The sequence below is a fragment of the Anguilla anguilla genome, chromosome 13 (genome assembly GCF_013347855.1).
Source record: "Anguilla anguilla isolate fAngAng1 chromosome 13, fAngAng1.pri, whole genome shotgun sequence".
Lineage (NCBI taxonomy): Eukaryota > Metazoa > Chordata > Actinopteri > Anguilliformes > Anguillidae > Anguilla > Anguilla anguilla.
In genome coordinates, this window is record NC_049213.1 from 10,571,466 (window position 1) to 10,594,450 (window position 22,985).

General features: G+C 45.7%; 1 protein-coding gene across 4 annotated transcripts in view; it reads left to right on the top strand.

Moving 5' to 3' along the window:
• The window catches only part of unm_sa1614 (un-named sa1614), a 61,915-nt gene that overhangs the window by 29,703 nt on the left and 9,227 nt on the right, over positions 1 to 22,985 (top strand). The window contains exons 6-20 of one of the 4 annotated variants that reach the window (XM_035388653.1): positions 729 to 858; positions 1,625 to 1,710; positions 3,740 to 3,815; positions 5,400 to 5,486; positions 6,556 to 6,564; positions 7,296 to 7,396; positions 7,875 to 7,944; positions 8,783 to 8,870; positions 9,841 to 9,889; positions 11,371 to 11,534; positions 13,714 to 13,847; positions 14,507 to 14,598; positions 19,242 to 19,458; positions 19,958 to 20,043; positions 21,616 to 21,731. In XM_035388653.1, the coding sequence (XP_035244544.1) occupies positions 729 to 858; positions 1,625 to 1,710; positions 3,740 to 3,815; positions 5,400 to 5,486; positions 6,556 to 6,564; positions 7,296 to 7,396; positions 7,875 to 7,944; positions 8,783 to 8,870; positions 9,841 to 9,889; positions 11,371 to 11,534; positions 13,714 to 13,847; positions 14,507 to 14,598; positions 19,242 to 19,458; positions 19,958 to 20,043; positions 21,616 to 21,731 (1,505 nt within the window). The remainder of the gene's footprint in view (positions 1 to 728; positions 859 to 1,624; positions 1,711 to 3,739; positions 3,816 to 5,399; positions 5,487 to 6,555; positions 6,565 to 7,295; positions 7,397 to 7,874; positions 7,945 to 8,782; positions 8,871 to 9,840; positions 9,890 to 11,370; positions 11,535 to 13,713; positions 13,848 to 14,506; positions 14,599 to 19,241; positions 19,459 to 19,957; positions 20,044 to 21,615; positions 21,732 to 22,985) is intronic. The other 3 variants (XM_035388655.1, XM_035388654.1, XM_035388656.1) reach the window with 3 other exon arrangements.

The following is a 22,985-nucleotide window of genomic DNA, read 5'->3' on the forward strand; positions in this document are numbered from 1 at the left end:
GCGGCTTGCCCGTTGACTGACTCTGAAACGCCTTCAGTTTGAGCCTGGAGTGGATCTGTCTGTGTCTGATATCAGCGGCAACTAATGAAAAAGCTTATGTAATTCCCAAAGTTAATATCCAGAACCCCAGACGATTGGTCTGAACTGCAGGTCACTGGGAATTAGCACAGTTTCGTTATCACCCTTTGGCTGTGACGCACGCTGACTGATGACATTTTCGGAGCTTCCCCTCACCCTCTGCCTGAACTAAATAACAAAAAGCTCGTGACCCAGAATCAGTCCCGAGCCGTTACTGAAAAGGAACTGCGAAGTGACATAAAACAATGCGCGCTGTAGAAGTGATACCGTAGAAAGTTCTTCATTGTTCCGTGTGACATCCACGCAGGTTCATGTTCATTTCCTCTGTAGGCACAAATTACAGTGTGTGTGAACTGCAGAATATTGACTTTAGAAGCTCAGGCTAAGGGAACAGAAGAATAGCTCCACTTACCTCCGCTTACCGCAGATGCTGATCCTTAGCCACTATTCCAAATCTCCTTCCATAACCGTATCCTACCATCAGTGATTGGATATCCGTCGGAAGGTTACGGTCGCGTGTCACGGGCACGTGTTGCTTGAGAGGGTTGCCGTTTTCACGCTGGAGGTCATTGCGAGGTTGAGTACATGGCAGTGTTGTCTCGGGTGCGCTGTGTACGGCAGAGTGTTGAGTCTGTGTGTGGCGGGCGCAGCACTAAGATCGAGAAGGAGAAGAGGGAGCTGGCTCGGCAGTACGGCATGGTGCGGACCGAGGTGAGCGGGGGGGAGATCGCCGAGGAGCTGGAGAAGGAGCGCAGAATGTTCCAGCTGCAGATGTGCGAGGTGAGAGATCGCACACGCACAAATGTACACACACACACACACACACATACAGATGCATCACATACGCACAGGCAAGCATGCACACTCATGCACGCACAAATGTACACACGCATGCATATGCACACATGCACATACACATGCACATGCACTCATATACAGACGTATGCACATACACACAGGCAAGCACACACATACATACACGCATGTACACACATGCATGCACACATACGTACACATAAACACACACACACACACACAATAACAATTTCGTTGGATAAAGTTAAGCATTTCAACTTTGGTGTATTCTCACAGTTTGATTGGAACCTTTAGAATGTGATTGATCCATTGCACATTAATAAGCCCTACTGTATCTCATCTGGATCATGTGATCTCTCGGCTATTGACAGACAGGTTTGGATTGGAGTGAGTCTATAGATGAAGTGTTAATGCTTGCATTTGTGTGTGTGTGTGTGTGTGTGTGTATGTGTATGTGTATGTGTGTGTTTAGATTCAGAATAACATAGGAATGATTGATTTTGAGAACAGACGTAGTCAGCACATCTGAACTCACAGAGGGGCCTAGTTAATTCTTTAGCACGCGTGATAAATTCATTATTTTGTTTTCGATTTAAGGCAGGGAACGATCGTTATTATATCCCCAGTGGATGGCGTTCGGGGGGAGAGTTCTGGGGGTCCTGCGCCTGTATGATCTGCTGGAGCGACGTTCGCACCGAACCCCTAATTCTCCTCTCCCTTCCCTTCGCAGTACCTCATCAAAGTGAACGAGATCAAGACCAAGAAAGGGGTCGACCTTCTGCAGAATCTCATCAAGCACTATTACTCCCAGTGCAAGTAAGGCTTCTCGCCTCCTTCCCCTTGTTACACGTAGCACAACCCCCAAGGTGAGCGTTCACTGAAGCAGAGAATCCAGTCTCTCCTCTAGAGGGCGCCCCACACGTAAAACAAAATAGGGAATCTTCAGATCCCACAATCCCATACGTTTGAGCATTCGTTACACTTACGCAAACCACAGAATATACTGCATTCTGTGAATCTGTGGAATTTTTGGGAAATATGATAACCACTGCTATATTTCACTGCTATGTCATATTTTTCAATATGTTAAAGCAGCAATCATTTTTAGAAGCGCTAATATATTGTGGAATGTTATCAAATATATTCCATTTCCTGAAGGGTATCACCCTGTGCCTTTCTCTTCCACCGTGATTAATCGACTCTTCATCGCACAACGCTGAAAATGCAAATGTCAGTGCTGGATATTGTGCGATATGTGCGCACATTGTGCAAATTCAGGGATAGACTTTTGCGGAGCACAATTGAAGATTAATGGATTTTCTTGAAGCGCTCCACATTCGACAGCACCAGGGGGAATCGTTAAAATATACGCTTGGTGTATAAATGGAAATGCTATCTGGAATTGATATCTTGGTTTGAGACCTAATTTGCTTAGGTTAAGTTCAGTTTATATTGCTGCGTTGTTATCACGTCAATGAATATTCATGCCAAAAATGTCCTGTAATATTCTTTAATATACTGCAACTAATATATCAAGACCATTCTAAAACAGCGAGGCTATTATAAATGATTAAGACGGTGCAGATGAACTCCACCTCAGTGTGTTCTCTGTGCGTGCAATGAGCAGCAAGTATTGTGTGATTTTTACCACTCGTTAATGTCGCCATTTTAGTTGCGTCAGTCTACCTGCAGACCCCCCATAAAAGTCATACCTGAGGCGTAAATAAGTCTCGCCAGGATGGTGAGAATGAAAAAATGATTGCTGCAGACTGGACGGGGGGCAAAATAAGAGCTGCTATCTTCCCAAAATTCTGTCATAATTTTCAGCACTAATGTAGCAAATCTGGCAAAATATGAACTCATCCAGAATGGAAGTTAAGCAGCTTGCCAGTCACCGGTGTGCTAATGTGCTGTACAACACCTGCATGACAAACCCTATTGGGTGGACATTTAAAATTAATTTCGTCTTAATGCCTGCCAAAATTGCCTTTAAAACCCCCTCAGGTAGAACTAGAACTATTGTTTAGTGCATTGGGAAGTGTGAGGGTGATGATTCACTACCAATTATTCAGCAATTAAAGACCTTCAGCCAATTTCAGTCCTGTGTTAACAGGTGCAGTTTTGTGTTGTCAGATCTTCGAGAGGGGAAATGGTTAGTACAGCATGGTGTTATTTTGCTGTAGGGGTTTTGTGCCCACACACTCACACTGTTTAGGGAGAGTGTGATTGTTTGGGATGGGGGTGGGGGGGGGACCCAGTGGTCACGTGCTGCCCAGCCTCTGCTGTGAGGGGTGTAGAGAGCCATTATTTTTGGGGGCGGGGTGGGGTTGGGGATGAGCCATGGTGGAGCACAGCCGTGTTCACAGATGTGTGCTGGTGCTGTCACTGTTCCATATGCGCCCCCTCCTGCCCCCCCATGTCTGAAAGACAGTGTGATGCAGTATTTAAACTGCACTCTGGGGCAAATACGCGTTGTGCCTGAAAACTGTGGACGTTCAATAAAATGGAACAGACAACCTCTCGAAATTAGGGTCTGCAGTCTGTGTGGGCAGGGATTTGTGAGAGAAGAGAGTAGCACGGTGTCACAGTGACTAATTCTCACTGCTACAGAAAGGGCAGGCCCTCTGGGGTTACTGGCAGGCTATTTGTGCGTGTGTGTGCTTGTGTGTGTGTGTTTGCATGTGTGTGTGCATGCATGCGCGTTTGTGTGTGTGTGTGTGTGTGTGTGTGTGCGCGCGTGTGTGCGTGCGTGCGCGTGCGCATGTGTGCGTGTGTGTGTGATGAGAATCAGTAAAAGGGCAGTGCTCTGCTGCAGCTGGGCAATTAAATCTGTCCTTGTTGGCAGTTTCTTCCAGGAGTGTCTGGCCACCACTGAGAAGCTGAAGCAGTACATCGACGCGCTCACGGGAGAGCTAAACAAAGTGAGTGTGCGTAATTACCAACCCTCACCTCACTAACGTAGCATTACTGTATACAAACAACCCTCACCTCAGTAACGTAGCATTACTGTATACAAACAACACTCACCTCACTAACGTAGCATTAGCCTACTGTATACAAACAACCCTCACCTCACTAACGTAGCATTACTGTATACAAACAACCCTCACCTCACTAATGTAGCATTACTGTATACAAACAACCCTCACCTCAGTAACGTAGCATTACTGTATACAAACAACACTCACCTCACTAACGTAGCATTACTGTATACAAACAACCCTCACCTCAGTAACGTAGCATTACTGTATACAAACAACACTCACCTCACTAACGTAGCATTACTGTATACAAACAACCCTCACCTCACTAACGTAGCATTACTGTATACAAACAACACTAACCTCACTAACATAGCATTACTGTATACAAACAACACTAACCTCAGTAACGTAGCATTACTGTATACAAACAACACTAACCTCACTAACAGCTCACTCCGCTATCCAGCATTAGCCTCACAATCACATCTATATAACTCTGAATTCTGGACTCTCACAACAGACACCACACACACACACACACACACACACACACGTTGCGTAGACTGTCCGCTCAGGAGCCAACAAGACTTCAAAATGGCTTCCACAAGCTCCCAGTGGACACTCAGGAACAGAACTTTAAGTTTTTCCTGTGCACTCATACTTCCTGTAACTGATTTTATTGAACCATGACATACACCCCCCCCCCCCCCCCCCCCCATTTTCAACCACATGGTTTTAAAATAAATTAGGAGGTCTTTCTGTAAAAATTCCTTGGAACTAAAAGAAGTCTTGTTTTGGCTTTTATTTTTTCTGCTCCTTAGAAACTAGTTTGTTTTTTGTTTTTATTCCTCTTTCTTGAGCATGTTCTGTTTTCCTGTTTGAAAAAACATGATGTGATACATATCTGCAAAAGAGTGTTCTAAGGAAATTCATACATACATTTATTAATAACCTAGCAGGATGTCGGAGTGTAGCACAGTGGGTAAGGAACTGGGCTTGTAACCGAAAGGTCGCAGGTTCGATTCCCCGGTAGGACACTGCCGTTGTACCCTTGAGCAAGGTACTTAACCGAAATTGCTTCAGTATATATCCAGCTGTATAAATGGATACAATGTAAAATGCTATGTAAAAGTTGTGTAAGTCGCTCTGGATAAGAGCGTCTGCTAAATGCCTGTAATGTAATGTAATGTCCTACATGCTGAAAAGGCTATGAAAATGCTTTTATTTCTCATGCACGATCTCTGCAGACATCAGCTGTTCATAGAGCCTAATGGGGATTTCTAGAACATTCTATAATTGAGTAAAATACATAGGAAATGGCCAGATTCACGAGCCTGTATTATTAGCCCAGGTTCCCCATGAGAGATGTATGCCTGCCCGTACCCTGGTTGTGGACAGGCATCCCTGAGAATAACAGTCAGGCTAGTAAAGCAGTGCGGAAGCGGGGAGGGAGGCTTGCGTGGGATGGGGAGAACAGCGGTCTGGAGCGCCTGTTAGTGAGCGCGCTCCGTCTCTGCGCAGATCAAACACACACAGGACGAGGAGAAGAAACAGCTCTGTGCCCTGCGGGACCAGCTCAGACCATCACTGCAGCCCGAGCTCAAAGAGGTAAGACCGCAGACTCCAGGTAGAGAGGTAAGACCACGCACCCCAGGTGCAAAGGTAAGACCACACTCTCCAGGTGAACAGGTAAGACCACACTCTCCAGGTAAAGAGGTAAGACCACACTCTCCAGGTAGAGAGGTAAGACCACGCACCCCAGGTGCAAAGGTAAGACCACACTCTCCAGGTGAACAGGTAAGACCACACTCTCCAGGTAAAGAGGTAAGACCACACTCTCCTGGCAAAGAGGTAAGACCACGCACACCAGGTGCAAAGGTAAGACCACACTCTCCAGGTAAACAGGTAAGACCACACTCTCCAGGTAAAGAGGTAAGGCCACACTCTCCAGGCAGAGAGGTAAGACCACACTCTCCAGGTAAAGAGGTAAGACCACATTCTCCAGGTAGAGACGTAAGACCACACTCTCAAACAGTATTCGAGGCCAGTGGTGAATATGTAAATACTGTATGTGGTATGTATTGATAGTGGGATATAATGATGCTAGAATGAATACAGAAGAACTGCATGGTGGTCTGGTATCGAACCCAGGGAGGGTTTTCAGTCGGCCGGCATGGCAGTAATATGAGTGTGTATAAGATCCTGATCTCTAGCATTCCCCAGGCAGATGCATCCATCAGCAAGTGTATCCAGGCTGAATAAGATAACTGCCTTTTACACAGACTGGGTCTCCCGCAGGTGTTCAGGCAGGTGTTGGTGTATGCCGTGTACTGTTTCCAGCCGTGTTCATGTTTGTCAAACAATGCAGGAATCTCGCTTGTGGGAAATGGTGCTAATGTAATTTATAATGAAAGAGTTGGACAGGGAGGATTGTAAAGCCTTTTGAAATTGCACCTTGCACAGGAGAGAAGCATTGTGTGCTTGCGTCTGATTTGTGAACGAGCCCTTTTGATTCGTGATTTGGGAACAAGATAAAAGTGCTGTTTATCTAAACCGCTTTTAGATTTAATGTGCTCTTTTGGTATTGCAATGGATGCATAATTTCTGTAATTGAGAGGTTATTTTTGAAGAATTGACATGATGTGAATTTTGTATCTCATTGCTGCAAATGGTGCAGTCCAGGAGAGTGAGTTGAACTCTGTTTCTGCTAGCTCTGACTGTAACGTCATGTGCTGAATGCATGCCTCATACTTCATGACAGAACATTGCCAATTGCCTGTTGTAATTTACTGTGCACCCATCCAGACTGACGGCACGCGGTCATATATTTCTCGTACAGTTCCTTGTCTCGAGCATGCGTCCCCCTTGTTAGGAGCTGTGTTGTCAATGTTTCTCTCTAATGCTTCTCTGGAGGGGAAGCAGCGCAATTGCTCCCCCTGGGGGCCGGGAGGCGCAAATTAAGCTGACAGAGTGCCCTCCTCTGCCGGTGCTTCCATTCCATTGTGAATCACTCGTGTTCCAGTGCGTCTGTGAATCATTTATATCACCGTGTCTGGCCTTGTTCACTCTCCGGTCTGCCGCACGCTCGTGAGGCTGTAATTCTGCTTTCCGTTGGCTTCTGGCTCTGCATGGTTTGTCTTCATGGTCCAGGAAACTGTTTTTTTTTGCACCACAGGCTGACAGTGTATCGTTGCTGTGAAGAGAATGTGTGCGTCATTACCAGTGTGTTATTTGTGTATCTGTGCTATTATTATCGGTGATATTGTTATGTTGTGTATTATTAAAGTAATTAAGTGTGGTAGTCAGTGTGTTATTGCTGTCCTGTGTTCAGTGTTCAGCAAGCTGTTGAGTGTGTGTCTGTTATAATTGATATCGCTGTGCAATCCCATCATTCCTACTTCCTCATGTTCACTGCAGGACTCCCTGAGCAGGCAGACGGTCTACAGCATGCACCAGCTTCAAGGAAACAAACAGTACGGCACGGAGAAATCCGGCTTCCTCTACAAGAGGAGTGATGGGTAATGGAGTCTTTTATTCCCCGGCCTGTCTTTATCGAGGTTGTTATGTTCAACCCCTGTCGGGCTGCCTGGAGGTGTCGGGCAGTTCCATGTATCAAAGCTGCAGTGGCCAGGAGAGATTTCACTCATTCAGGAAATACTGAATATTGTGAAAAAAACACTGCAAACTCCAAACACAAGCTAAGCTGAATTTATGCCTCGGTGCTGTGGAAGTCACCCCTGTGTGCTGGCCTCTTATGAATGCTAAACCTGGTTTGCAGCGATGCTGTTATCCCACGTGGCTGTGATAAAGGGTCTGTAGAGACGCTGTTATGCCTGGTGGTACGAAAGGGCATGGATAGAGATACTCTTATCCCTGGTGTTAGTAAATGTTTAGTAGAGATGCTCTTATCTGAGGTGATAGTAAAGTGATGCTGTAATCCCTGGTGTTAGGCCATGATTCTAACAGGAACTCTTCTGTGTCTCTGTTCATCTGCAGGCTGAGGAAGATGTGGCAGAAGAGGAAATGCGCCGTGCAGAACTGCTACTTAACTATCGCACACGGAACTGTGAGCACACCCAACAGAGACCCACTGCTTGTGTTAACAAGATGAGATGCACGCACACAAACACACACACACACTCTGTCTCCACACACACAAACACACACACACACACTCTGTCTCCACACACACACAAACACACACACACGCACGCACACACACGCTTCCTGTCTCTCACTCTCTCACTCACACAAGCACACACACACACACACACGCACCACAAACACACACACAAACACATACACCACAGACATGGCCACATGCACACACACATATATTCGGTGATGAATCTGCAGTGCTACTGTATAAAAAAAGGGCTAAATCTCTCCATTGCTACAGACGAGCTATCGACCAGCACACTATCTCTCCGTAGAGCATGTTCCAGATGCCAAACTGTGCTCTTATCATTTTAATTATTCTGGTATTACAGGTATTAATTGAGGTGCCGTGAGATTATGGCGTTGTAAATGTAGCTCTGGTGGAGCTCTACAGTTAATATTTAATAGAATATTGCTCATCCCCCATAGGGCAGTCAGGTTGTGCGGAAGCAAGATGATTGGTGCAGATATGGAATGCATACAACATAATGTAATCATAATCGTGCAAACCGCACACTGGCACAGAGCAGTACATTATGACAAGAAGCCCAGATGGCATGAAATGCAGAATGCAGGAGTAAAGATGAATAAATGGTTACATCACACAGTGATATGAACAAGTGTTGTTTATATTTGCTGGTTAAGCGCATGTAAAAAAAAATGAAAAGAACTGCGCTAGCATGTCAGGGGTAGCCTTTCGGGTGGAACGCTTTGTGACTGATTTGGCGTTTCTTCGTGCGTTTCAGCCCAACAAACCCCCGGCCAAACTCAACCTCCTCACGTGCCAAGTCAAGCCCAGCCTGGAGGACAGGAAGTGCTTCGACCTCATCTCTCGTGGGTCATCACCCCCCCCCCCCTCCTCACTCACACAGAAAAAAACTAACTGTTTTGGATGATAAGCGATTATGTTTTGAAAGGGATATCCACTCCATTAATACCCCTGAGGAAACTGAGTCACTCTGACGAGCTTAACTGTAAATATGTTTTTAAAGCTCCGTCAATTTGAATCTTGGGGGAGAGCTTTTAAGCTGTTTGTTTTTAATTAAGAAAGTGCTCTTCTCATTAGTTCTGCCGTCCCATGCTCGCCTCCTTGGGTTTTAGACTCTCATTGCTCAGCAGAGCGCTGAGGCCTGCAGCAGCGAGCTGAACGCCCCCCCCCGCGCGGCTGAACCCGCTGCTGACTCTGGCTCCCGTCCACAGCCTCGTTCTCCCCGACGCCGCCATCGCGGTCACTGGGGCGGAACGCCGCTGTTCGTGTTCGTCCCGCGGAGATTTCGCCGAGCCTTGAATTACGGGGCTGACGCTGCCCTGTTAACCTCTTACTGTAACCTCTTACCAGACCTGGGTCAAATACGTATTGGTTTTGGATTCAGATGCTTTTCTGTGCTCTACTGATCTTGCCTGGCGTAATTGAGCCTGCCAGTATGACCAGAAGGTCAGGTTTGCACTTTTTGAGAGTATTTCATTGGTTCCAATGCACCAGACAAGATGAGTAAAGCGTAGAAAAGTATCTGAATCCAAAACAAATAGGTATTTGACCCAGGTCTGCCTCTTACTGTAGTGCAGTGGTTCCCAACTTTGTCCCTGGAGATTTACCGTCCTGCAGGCTTTCATTTTAACCCTGATCTCCTAGAACACGTCTGGAAACCACTGCTGTTGCACCAAAGAGCGATCAGTCCCTTTGGAGACGTTTAGTGTACTCTTACTTAAGGGCGCCCCCTGGAGGGGGAGGGAGGTAGGCGGTGCAGATGTGTTAATGGCTTTCATAATGTAATTCTTGACTCTCTTTCTTTGTCTCGCACAGATAATCGCACTTACCACTTTCTTGCTGACGATGAGCCTGAATGTGTTGCGTGAGTACACGTTTGTGCATTTCCTCATGTGTGTTGGTGCTGCTCAAACTGCTCAAACTGCCTGCCTGTTTCACTAGCAGGGTGAAACATTGAACATGTATGCTAAATAATTTATAGAAGTCATGCAGCAGCGTTATATTAGGCTAATTCTGTGACTAAAAAATATTTTGGTCTGAGGCCTAGCCATCTTATGAGGACGATTATGTTCTTAGTTCATGATTTCCCCTCACAGTAGTTAGTTGAGTAACTTCAGCAGTACAGTAACTTCATTGTAACGCTGAACATCCTGTTCTCAGCTCGCATCATTTTCCATGTTGTGCTGGTCACATGATCACGTGTCTTTTACCGCCGTCGGGCAGCACATTTGTAGGCGTGTGTGGCCCCGTTGCTGTGGAAACACTGAGCTGCGTAGCCCGGCCAGCCCAGGGCTCTGATGTCCCAGCTGGTGTCATGTGATAGTCAGCTGGAGATAAGAGGAGCAGATTGCTCTGGTATTCACTGGGTTATTAAACCATTCAAACCTCCCAGCCCAAAAAGCCCCTTCAGGATCGGGGTTGTGATCCAGGCTCTGAAACATCTGGCAGCGCGGACACAGATCCCATACACTTACAGTAAATTACAGGAAGTTCACATTCTTCTTGCTGGCAGATCTCAGCCCTGCATAGTAAGGCATCCTTATATGGTTAATTTAAAGAGCCTTAGAGTCACTTTCCTCCATCGCCATACACGTACACACACACACAAACACACACACACACACATCAGAGCTGAGCACTGGGTCAACAAAATTTCAAAGCTTCTCATTTTTCTGTGCATAAATGTCAGAGGTGAAGAAGGGAAAGGTGGATTGATAGCTGCAGAGAATACACTCAAATCTAGACAGAAAGAAGCTGGACAAAAAAGGGCATATTTACCTACTGTAAACATTACAGGTATTTATGTAACCCTGAACTGTTATTACCGGGTGACAGAACAGGGAGGCAAAATGGGTCAAGACTTTGGGTGTGCTGTCTGAGATGGAGCTTAGGGTGTGTGTGTGTGTGTGTGTGTGTGTGTGTGTGTGTGTGTGTGTGTGCTGTTTCAGGTGGATCTCAGTGCTGACTAACAGTGTGTGTGTGTGCTGTTTCGGGTGGATCTCAGTGCTAACTAACTGTGTGTGTGTGTGTGTGTGTGTGTGTGTGTGTGTGTGTGTGTGCTGTTTCAGGTGGATCTCAGTGCTGACTAACAGTGTGTGTGTGTGTGTGTGTGTGCTGTTTCAGGTGGATCTCAGTGCTGACTAACAGTGTGTGTGTGTGTGTGTGTGTGCTGTTCCAGGTGGATCTCAGTGCTGACTAACAGTGTGTGTGTGTGTGTGTGCGCTGTTTCAGGTGGATCTCAGTGCTAACTAACAGTGTGTGTGTGTGTGTGTGTGTGCTGTTTCGGGTGGATCTCAGTGCTAACTAACAGTGTGTGTGTGTGTGTGTGTGTGTGTGCTGTTCCAGGTGGATCTCAGTGCTGACGAACAGTAAACAGGAAGCGCTGAACGTGGCTCTGGACGAGCGCAGGCCGAGCGGGGAGAGCAGTGTGGAGGACCTCACCAAGGCCGTCACCGACGACATCCGCCGCATGCCCGGCAACCAGGTGTGCTGTGACTGCGGTGCACCAGGTGAGACAGTGTGTGTGACCCCGATATCAACATAACCCTCTGTGTGACCCCGATATCAACATAACCCTCTGTGTGACCCCGATATCAACATAACCCTCTGTGTGACCCCAATATCAACATAACCCTCTGTGTGACCCTGATATCACCACACCTCTCTGTGTGACCCTGATATCACCACACCTCTCAGTCTGACCCTGATATCACCACACCTCCCTGTGTGACCCTGATATCACCACACCTCTCTGTGTGACCCCGATATCAACATAACCCTCTGTGTGACCCCGATATCACCCCACCTCTCTGTGTGACCCCGATATCACCACACCTCTCTGTGTGACCCCAATATCAACATAACCCTCTGTGTGACCCTGATATCACCACACCTTTCTGTGTGACCCTGATATCACCACACCTCTCTGTGTGACCCTGATATCACCACACCTCTCTGTGTCGTGTTAAATAATAAAAACACGAGGATGAAAGAGTACTGCTGTTAAAATGACTCTTTCTCAGGTAACATGATAATGTACTGTAGCCATGTAGGGGGCACCGATGCTCTGTCCGTGTGTTAATACGCAGGAGTGTTTTCCTGAAACTAATATTTTTATTATTTATTTATCATTCATTTATTTATTTAAAGGGGATAAGTACAAGGAACAAACAGTTGATTGGGGCAGCGTCCAGTTAATTGTGCACAGCTAAAGCTAATTTCCAGTGTTGGTCCTCTGATGGGAATTGAAATGTAAAAATATATATAGTGACCCTTTATTCCATATTTCTTTACTCCCCAACTCTGAATGCCCAGTCGTGCTCATGCTGCAATACTCCTTGCAGGCTGCATTGTCCATTCGGGAAGCAGCAGACAAGCACGCGTTCTCCTCAGGAGTGCGCGATGTTAGCCGCCGCCGCCACACAGACGAGCGTGCGTTATGAGTTCCAAAAGCCAAACCTCAGGGAGCCCTGTCTGCCAGCCAGGGTTGCCGGTGCCTGACGCGATGATGTAATCGCAGCCAGCCGAAAATCTCCCCCGTCCCTGGGCGACGCTAGAGCCGATCGTGCGTCGCCCGCGGCGACGGTCTGCATTCCGTACGCATCCCGGCCTGGCAGCGCAGCGCCGCATTAACCCCGTGAGCCACCCGGCAGCCCTGGCTTTCAGGCTCAGCCACACAAAACATTCACAGCCAGTGTAACGCGTGCTAAATACCATGTATGGTATCGTCATGTGTAGCATCATCTTAAATCCCTTTAAAAAAAAGTGAAACTCCGTTCCACGGTCCACGTTAACGGCCCGCGTTGAGGGATTATCCCTCTGCGTCTGAGGGGCTAGCGGCCTGCTTCACAGCGGGACACGGCTGGCTTCCTCCTCCATTAATACGCAATCGGGCTTTCGTGTCCGATCGCGCTCCGGGTCCCGAGCGGCCGCGGCTTTCGGCAGTTGAGAGCGGAACAAGTCAGGCGCAAAACGGTCGAGGCCTTCGTTTTTGAAAAGGCTGTGGAGTTTGAAAACAGCTCATATGCTCTGCGGAGGATTATGAACAGTCGGCATTGCTGCACTTGTATATTACTGGGTCGTTATATGTCCAGGAGAATTTCCTTCAGTGCAACGTATAATTTTGAATGGCACAGGAGTGCTCTTTCAACCTCAATTAGAGGCTTTCTTCAGCATATTTTATTCCTCTGAATAACATGAGTGTAATCATTTTAATTATTTCCTGGGTGAAATGGATTAATGGAGTTACAGTAGATAGCTCTCATATCAGGCCCACGATCTGTGTTAACAGGTCCATGATTACATATAGCAGTTCCAGGATTAGTGTAAACTATACCAGAATCAATTTTAGCCAGGACAGGATTGATGTTAGCAAACTCAGGGATTAATGTTGGCAGGCCCTGAGATTAATGTTAGCAGGCCCAGGGGTTAATGTTAGCAGGCCCAGGGGTTAATGTTAGCAGGCCCAGGGGTTAATGTTAGCAGGCCCAGGGGTTAATGTTAGCAGGCCCAGGGGTTAATGTTAGCAGGCCCAGGGGTTAATGTTAGCAGGCCCTGGGATTAATGTAAGCCAGCCCAGGGATTGATGTTAGTCAGCCCAGGATCAGTGTTACTAGGATCAGGGTCAGTGTCAGCAGAGGCAGGATCAGTTTCTTTGCTTTATCTCCTGGGTTTATGTGACTTCCTCAGACCCCACCTGGATCTCCACTAACCTGGGCATCCTGACGTGCATCGAGTGCTCGGGGATCCACCGGGAGATGGGGGTGCACCACTCGCGCATCCAGTCCCTGTCCCTGGACAAGCTGGGCACCTCCGAGCTGCTGGTGAGTCTCTCTTAATTCCGGGAAACTGGTGGATGCTGTGTTTCTGCCTTTTTTAGATTATCATGATATTATTTAAATAGTCCAGCATCACCTCTCCATACTCTGGACACATTATACTGTGCCGCTTTAAGATCTGTCACCAGTTCTGGTTCCTGTATCCATCACTGCTCTTTATATCAGTTATTAGAATGACCCTCTTTGACAATGAGGCAGCAAATGCACTGGTTCATATTTTTATTCAAGGTTATCATAGGTCAGAGCCTTTCTACTTGAGTATGTTACATACCACTCACTAATGGACATAGTTTCACATCACAGAATATAATTCTATTCAAGGTTCCAAAGATGAGAACAGTTCTTCGAACGTTTCCTTTTAGTTAGGCTGCTCCTTATACAGTACATGGAATACCTTGCGGACAAATTTGAAACTTTACCATTTTGTTGATGTTGATCTTGTTGAGGCAATGATGTCAGTCTTGTTGAAAACAGAATGTAGATGTTTTTCATCATGTTTTATAAAGAAATTCTGCTCTTTCGGGCCTTCTGATTGTCTCCTTTGTGATTTATGTTAATGTAGTGTGGTAAGTGGAAAGGTCTGAGGATGGATCGATCCACTACACCTCATCTCTCTCTCTCTCTCTCTTTCGCTCTCTCTCCAGCTGGCTAAGAATGTGGGGAACTCGGGTTTTAATGAAATAATGGAAGCGAACCTCCTCAGCCCGTCCCTGAAGCCTTCGGCAGAAAGTGACATGTAAGTGAGCGGGGATCGTTTCACCTGTACGAATGTGCACACCTGGGGTCTCCTGTTTAAAAGTGGGTAATGGACAGCTTTGCCAGCTCTTCTGAGTGCAGTCCCTGCAGCCTGCAGACTGATATTGGCAAATAACTAAAGATTCCTCATTAAATATATGTGTTAATTCACAATTTTAAATACCAATGTTGATAAGAGACTAGATATGATCTACTTTCTTTCACATATTGAAATATTATAAATACATTGTGATGTGCCGTTCTGGACAAACATGAATTGCTGTTACCCTTGAATTTGGGTGTAATGCCATTTCTTTTTCTAGCTGTCTGTTTATACAAAGGCATATTTATATTATAATTTCAAATCTCATGAATCAAGGATGAGCTAAATTTGAATGCCTGGTCAGGCCTGGTGCATGGATTGGCCGTTAAATTGAGCATCATTAATATTCATGGGTTTGCTTAAATCGTTGCAACTTTGAGTTCAGGTTTGTTCAGCAGTACTATGAAGACACCTGTTTAAACAGTCCACTCAGCCAGTCCTTTTATTTGAATTTTGAATTTTGAATAAGTAATATTTAAATTCACCTTCTGCCGCTGGTTTTCCTAGGAAATGGAAAGATCCATCATTATTGACTCAACCAGATCTTTTAGAGATTATTTTAGGAAACTTCAGAACAGCTTTTATAATGCATCTGGTGTGGTGAAACTAGTGCATAGTTTAATTCAAGCAGTACTGGGGCGGCTTATAATATCGAAATTCTAACAATATCAGGTCTATAAGTTTTCATTTTCACAAATACTATCTGACCCAACTGAAATGAAGTAATAAAATATAAAACCTCTCTGAAGACCACAGCGCTAAAATAAATACAGGCATTGGTATAATTTCAATATTCTTTTCTCTAAAGAGAATGTAAATGAAATACTTTGTTCCTGAACTCGATCCAAATAAGGCCATCAAGTTTCTTAAAATATTTAATTGCGTTCATTTGGGTATGTGTGTGTGCCCAATGAATGCAATTAAATATTTAGAGAAACTTGATAGCCTTATTTGGATCAAGTTCAGGAACAAAATATTTCATTTACATTCCCTTTAAAGAAAAGAATATTGAAATTAAACCATAGGAAGAGAGATATTGGAATTAGAAAATAACTTTGCAGTGTGTGGCAGTGTGCCAGGATTCCTTGATATTTTTGCATAAGACTGTCTGTAATATAATATGCAATATATGATATATTACAGACAGTCTCATCCAAAAATATCACAGAATCCTGTCACACTGCCAAGTTATTTTCTAATTCGACTTTCTCTCTCTCTCATCCAGAATTCTTCTCTCCTCCACAATTCCTTTCTCTCCTCCACAATCCCATAATCCCCCCTCTCTCCATTAGGAGAGACTCCACCACTCTGGCTGGCTTGTGTGCACTCTCGTATACAGGCTCAAAAACACTCAAGACAAACACACAGACACGCACAAGCACACGCACACACTCACACACACACACACACACACAACACACACACACACACACACCTTACATGCTCTGCCTTCATTACCATATTCTGACCGCCTTTCTCCAAAGGGCATCTGAAATGGTGCCGTATTGATTTATTTTATCTCCGCTCTCCAAGCACTTGTTGTGAAATGAGAGCCATTGTTGCAGCGGCCTGCAGACTGACAGGACCCTCCCTCTGAGAGTGGGTTCAGGTTGCGGGGTCGCGGGGGGGGTATAATGACAGCGCGAGCGTAGCGGTGAGTGTGGGGCTCCTCCTGTCAGTCCTGCTCCCGGAAAGACACACACCCCACACAAAAGGCCAGTCCTGTCCGTATCCATGGCAGCAAAGCTGTTTCTGTTGCAGTTGTCTCACTTTGCCTTTCAGCATCAAACAGGCATCGGCGTACTTCTCGACAAGTCCTCTTCTGACACACCTTTTAGAACCAAAAATTTCATGTCTATGTGCTGTAAATGTGTGTGTGCTGTAAATGTGTGTGTCTGTGGGTATGTGCTGTAAATGTGTGTGTCTGTGGGTATGTGCTGTAAATGTGTGTGTCTGTGGGTATGTGCTGTAAATGTGTGTGTCTGTGGGTATGTGCTGTAAATGTGTGTGTGTGTGTCTATGTGCTGTAAATGTGTATGTGTGTGTCCGCGGGTATGTGCTCTAAATGTGTATGTGTGCCTATGTGCTCTAAATGTGTATGTGTGTGTATATACAGTAATGTGCAAAAGTTGTAGGCCGCTCGGAAAAACTCTAGTTACAGCCATTTATTTGAGCAATAAGTGCTTATTTGTTAGAAAAACAGTTTATAACATTGAAGTAAACACATATACTTTAATGCAATGTAAAGGAGCAGCTGTTGCATAATTTGTTTGAGGACTCCCGCAGTAAATTTGTCCGAGCTTCTTGCAGAATTTTCTATAACTGTTCTTTTGGCTTTGCCTGCTTTTTGTTCTTTTTTTTCTGTCTAAAAGATCCCAAACCGTTTAATTATGTTGAGACCGTGGCTCTGAGGAGGCTGTGTGTGGTCCTCTTGCAGACTTCCGCTCCAAGTTCGCCTTAATCGTGTTTGCAGAGTGTTTGGGGTCCTTATTGCGCTGAAAGATGACGTTTTTGCCAGTCAGCTGTTTTGCTGAAGGTGCAGCACAGCAAATCAAGATCTGTTTATATTACTCGCCATTCATAATTCCATCGATTCTGACCAAATTCCGTCTTCCAGTGCGTTTTTTGTCTTCAACTCACCCTGTTTGAACAGCACACCTAGGTGGCAGTGTAGTATAATGGGTAAGGAGCCAGTCTTGGAACCTAAAGGTCACAGGTTTGATTCCCCTTGAGCAAGGTACTTAACCTGCTTAATTTGCTTCAGCTGTATAAATGGAATGCATTTGTAATGCAATGTAAATGCTATGTAAAAAAAAAACACAACTTTTTTTTTTTTTTTAAGTCGCTCTGGATAAGAGCACCTTCTAAATGCCTGCAATGCCTAAAATCTGGTTGGGTGGGCTATTGTTCACTGAGAATTGCCTTGTTGATGTAAAACTATAATTTCATGTCCATCAAATTGTTTTCTCAAACTTCTTCTCCAGGGACCCCAGCTATTCTATGTATTTGTTAAATTTCACTGCCAGCACACCAGCTCAACTGGTTTACTTAATGAGGTATTGATGAGCTTAACCAGGTGTGCTAGTGGTGGAATGTAACAAAACCAAGCCAAAACCAAACCTTTTTTTATTTCATAAGTTTATATTTATTGTAATTTTATATAGTGTTTTGCTTGCCCACATAAATGGCTTCTGGCATAACTTTCTTGAGTGACCTATGACTTTTGCACAGAACTGTGTGTGCCTGTGTGTGTGTGTAGTACATGATGTACTGTCTCATATGCACACATTGCATGAATGCACATTGTGACACAACATATAATGATGACAGTGACAAATATCCCTGTATATATAAAGAGTATTTACCATCCTTCCGACTAGCCATTGGGCCAGGAGTCATAGCTGTCAGCGAATGACATTCTCTCTCTCTGGGGCGTAGACGTGACTCCAATCACATGACACTAGGGGTGAACATATATCACATTCTCACCTTGGGGTTGAGTTAGCCTCCCGCGTTCCCCAGTCTGCCTGTTCTTTAGTACAGGGAATAGGCCAAATGTCATCATTACACCCTTTTCACTTCTGGAGCCACAGTCTGACCCTTAATGAGCTTGTGCCTGACTCCCTGGGGACTGTAGGGAGGGGAAGGCGGCTGCTGCTTCTCTTAACGATGTGGACAGAGAGCCAGCTCCCCCTCTGTCAGCCTGGAAGAGGCTGAACTGACCTGACAGTGTGGAGGTGTTTATATGTAGAGGTTACACTGAACGGCCTCTGTCTGCACTTCACAGCACCTGAGTGACTTTGTGCACCAGACGCACTGCAGTTAGTTTGCTGTGTGGCGTTTTATACGCACAGTGAGTGTGTAATGTGTATGTTCACCACCAGGTTGTGAGTGTATATGGGGTGTGCCGCCCGGCCAAGGCGTAACTTGGCGGGATGGCGTACCCGCCATCCCAATTCACAGTGCAGCTGTAATGGAGAATATTCACAGCGAGGTAGTGATGCTGTTGAATTGCCGTGAGGTTATAATATTGAATATTCCCAGTGAGGTTGTAATGTATTATATGCACAATTAGGTCGTAATGTTGCATATTCACAGTGAGGTTGTAATGTATTATATGCACAATTAGGTCGTAATGTTGCATATTCACAGTGAGGTTGTAATGTATTATATGCACAATTAGGTCGTAATGTTGCATATTCACAGTGAGGTTTTACACTGCTGGGGCAGCAGTTCAGTATAATGGGTAAGGAACTGGTCTTGTAAAGGACCTAAAGGTCACAGGTTCGATTCCTGGGTTGGGACACTGCCGTTGTACTCTTGAGCAAGGTACTTAACCTGCATTGCTTCAGTATATATCCAGCTGTATAAATGGATGCAATGTAAATGCTGTGTAAGAGTTGTGTAAGTCCCTCTGGATAAGAGCGTCTGCTAAATGCCTGTAATGTAATGTTTTACTGTTCAGCTGTCTGGTTTGTGGCTATAATGTTGAATATTGACCGCGGCGCCCCGGTCGGTCCTGCCTCCATCGCCCCCTGCAGGTCAGAGCGGAAGGACTTCATCCTGTGTAAGTACATGGAGTACCAGTTTGTGCAGCGCAGTGGCGGCTCCCCGGGCAGCCTGCGGCGCAGTCTGCAGCAGGCTGTGCGCAGCCGGGACATCTTCGCCCTGCTGCAGCTCTACGCCGAGAGGACGGACCTGGGCCAGCCACTGCCCAACCCTGTGCAGGTAGAGAGCCACGCCCATCTACCTGTGCAGGTACACTGCCACGCCCTTTTAACACATAACTGTGCAGGTACATTGCCACACCCTTCTAACACCTACCTGTGCAGGCACAGAGCCACACCCTTCTGACACCTACCTGTGCAGGTTCACTGCCACGCCCTTCTGACACCTACCTGTGCAGGTACAGAGCCACACCCTTCTGACACCTACCTGTGCAGGTACAGAGCCACACCCTTCTGACACCTACCTGTGCAGGTTCACTCTTACACCCTTCCAAGACAGACCACTACAGAGCCACATCCTCCCATTACTTGTCTGTCCAGGTAAATAGCCAGTGCCCAACCCAGTACAGGTACACAGCCGTCCCCATCCAACACTCGCCTATGCGGGTATAGTGCCATACACTTTCTACACCCACTTGTGCAGTTAAACAGTCGCTTTCCATCACCTGTCAACACTATAAATGCAGCGTGCTGAGTTGTTCTTGTTTTCTGAGAGTGACCCTGTTTGCTCTGATGGACCGTTTCTGTAGGAGAAAGGCGAGACTGCACTCCATCTGGCTGTCCTATTGGCCGATCGGACCTCGCTGCACATGGTGGACTTCCTGGTGCACAACTGGTGAGGAACTGAATGGAGCAGTAATTGTTTTACTGATCACAGTGTATGTAATAATGCAATATTGAATCAGTTTACTGGGAATCTGTTATCCATGAGTGTAAACTTCTGCTGTTCCCACCGAAAACATGAATAAAACTTTCACAGTACTGTTTGTTCATAACTTTTATTTACACTTATGTGGTGAGTTCATTATACAATTTCTGTTTTTTAGGCATTGATTTATTTAGCCAAAGTATTTTATCCCAGTGTCAATGGTTCACTGTATCCTGTTGGTGCATTATTTCATAGAAGGGCATGTTATCAATACCTGATGTTTTCCAGTGATTCATACATCACTGTTGCTAATGTGAGCCAGTATGAGCGCTGCTGAGTGCTGTGTTAGACACAAATGAACTGGCAGGAAAGAATGTGTGGGGGGGGGGGGGGGATGTGAGACAGGAAGTGAGGGTGTGAGACAGGAAATGCATGGCCACTCCCGTCTGCAGTGCAAAGACAGCTGGAGGAGCTGTAGGGGAGACACGTTTACCAGAAGCAGCCAAATGGCTTCCGCCCCACAGCGTGAGCTGCTGGGGGCCTGGTGTGATGAGAGGCTGTGGGAGAGGAGAGGAACGGCCCTGAGAGCAGCCATTAAAGGGCCAGCTCACCTCCTGCAGCTCTTTGATGTCATTTCAGCCTTAATGTATGTTTCTTTTAACCGGAAGCGTGACATCACTGTTCATTCTGCTTTTGAGTGACTTGAAGTGTAATGTAATGTAATGTAATGAAGTGTATTTTGCTTCAAACTTCACAAGGCTTAACAAATTCACGGAACCCTCTATGGCAGCCAGTATAAAGTCAGCAGGTCATCAGACATTTCTGTTTCTGAAATATCCTTCATTCCACACAGAAACTGTCTGGGCCAATTGAAAACATGCTCTAAAACTGAAATAATACTTTTTTTCAAAATCCTTTGAGCGAACTGTACATTTAACATTCTGTACCTCTTTGTCACTGATGTCATCCCAGAACACTGCCAATGTTCATACAAAAAAAAAAAAGTTGTAAGCTAATGCTATAACAAATACGTTGTCTCACGCATGAGCCACACAAAAGAGGATGTATGAATAAGAATGAATAATACTCACACATACACGTGCGTATGTGTCTATATACTGTAGGCTGAGAAGTAAGACACTGATCCTTGTGTACACAGCCGGTGTGTCTGGGCATAAGTTGTTTTCAAAGTGAGAAGGATGTGGTATGCATGGTGTATATGCACACTTACTAGCCAATCAGAATCAAGCATTTATCCAAGCTATGCTATACATGTATATACATGGTCCACCTTGTATTGAGCAACTCATGTCCTCTCTGAAGCAGTTTAGGGCCTGTAGGGGACTTCTTTTGTCTCAGATCGTCCCAGGGATTAAGTTAGAGGGAGTTTCTCTGTCTCCTTAACCCACCAGACGTTCACAGGACATAATGAATGCAGAGGACGTCTGTGTGGAATGTTTGCCTATATTGAGACAGTTTAAAAAAAAAAAAAAATCCCATCAAATGTTAATTCATGTTTCCTTTTCTCTGTTGTCCCAGTAACCACCTGGATGCACAGACGGTCCGGGGGAACACTGCTCTGCACTACTGCTGCCTCCACAACAAAACAGAGTGCCTTAAACTGCTGCTGCGGGCCAAGGCCAACACGCACATCAGTGAGCATGCGCGCGCACACGCACACGCACGCGCACACGCGCACACGTACACACACACGCGCACACGCGCACGCACACGCACACACACACACGCACACACACACTCAGTGTTCCCACGGCACCCTGCATAAATGACTTCACTTATTTACTGATGCCCTTGTTCAGGGTCACTGCTTTCACGGGCTTACAGTGTTCAATAATACCATTGAATCATTACTGTTTAAACGTATACTACTGGATTATAACAGTGCAGTGGGAATTTATACCATTAGATCATTACTCTACAGTGTGCATTTATACTATTAGGTCATATACAGTGTGCATTTACTCTGGGGGGTTGTTACTGAAGCAATTCCAGTTAACCGTGACGGATGCAGACCCGATTCCCTTGTCTTTTAGCCACAGTGCATAGCTGCTGCCGTCTGCAGCATGAAATAAACCTGGCCTGAAAGCTACCCTGGAGCTATGCAGGGTTTCAGCTGAAATGTAACACAGGAGAAAAAGTGTTTATTTAAATATAAATAAATAGTTATGGTCAGATTAGTAAAATATTTTCTGTGCTTTTCTCAGTCCTGCTATTGTGGATCAATAATAGCTCAATTGTGCGTGGTGTTGCGGTGCTGTAGTTTCTCTCTGTTCTGTGCGGAGAGTGTAATTACAGGATTATGTCTGAGGAGCAGTCGATTAATTTTCCTTTGACTGCACGCACCAGCCGTGTCCAGCAATGATTGGCAGCTCGCTCGCTCGTCCCTGATGTTCGGTCTAATCTCCAGCGCGAAGCAAACGACGATTGCTGGTTCTGCTGCATGAGTTCTTCCTCTCGAGTAAACAGAGAGTGCGAGGAGCGATAAAGATTGTTAAAGCAGCCGCAGTGTTTCCGTTAGCGTTCATTTTAGTTTGGGAAACTTATCTGACAAATGCCATACATTCCTCTCCTCCCTCTGCATCTTCTGAGAGCATATATGTTTCACAATCCCCCTCCACACCATGCGTGCACACACACACACACACACACATGCAAACACAGGCTCTCTCGCGCGCACACACACACAAACACACACACACACACACACACATGCAAACACAGGCTCTCTCTCACACACACACACACACACTCACACACACATGCAAACACAGGCTCTCTCTCACACACACACACATATGTACATGCACACACGCATGCAAACATACGCATGCAAACACACACACACACACACACACATGCAAACACAGGCTCTCTCTCTCAGATGTACA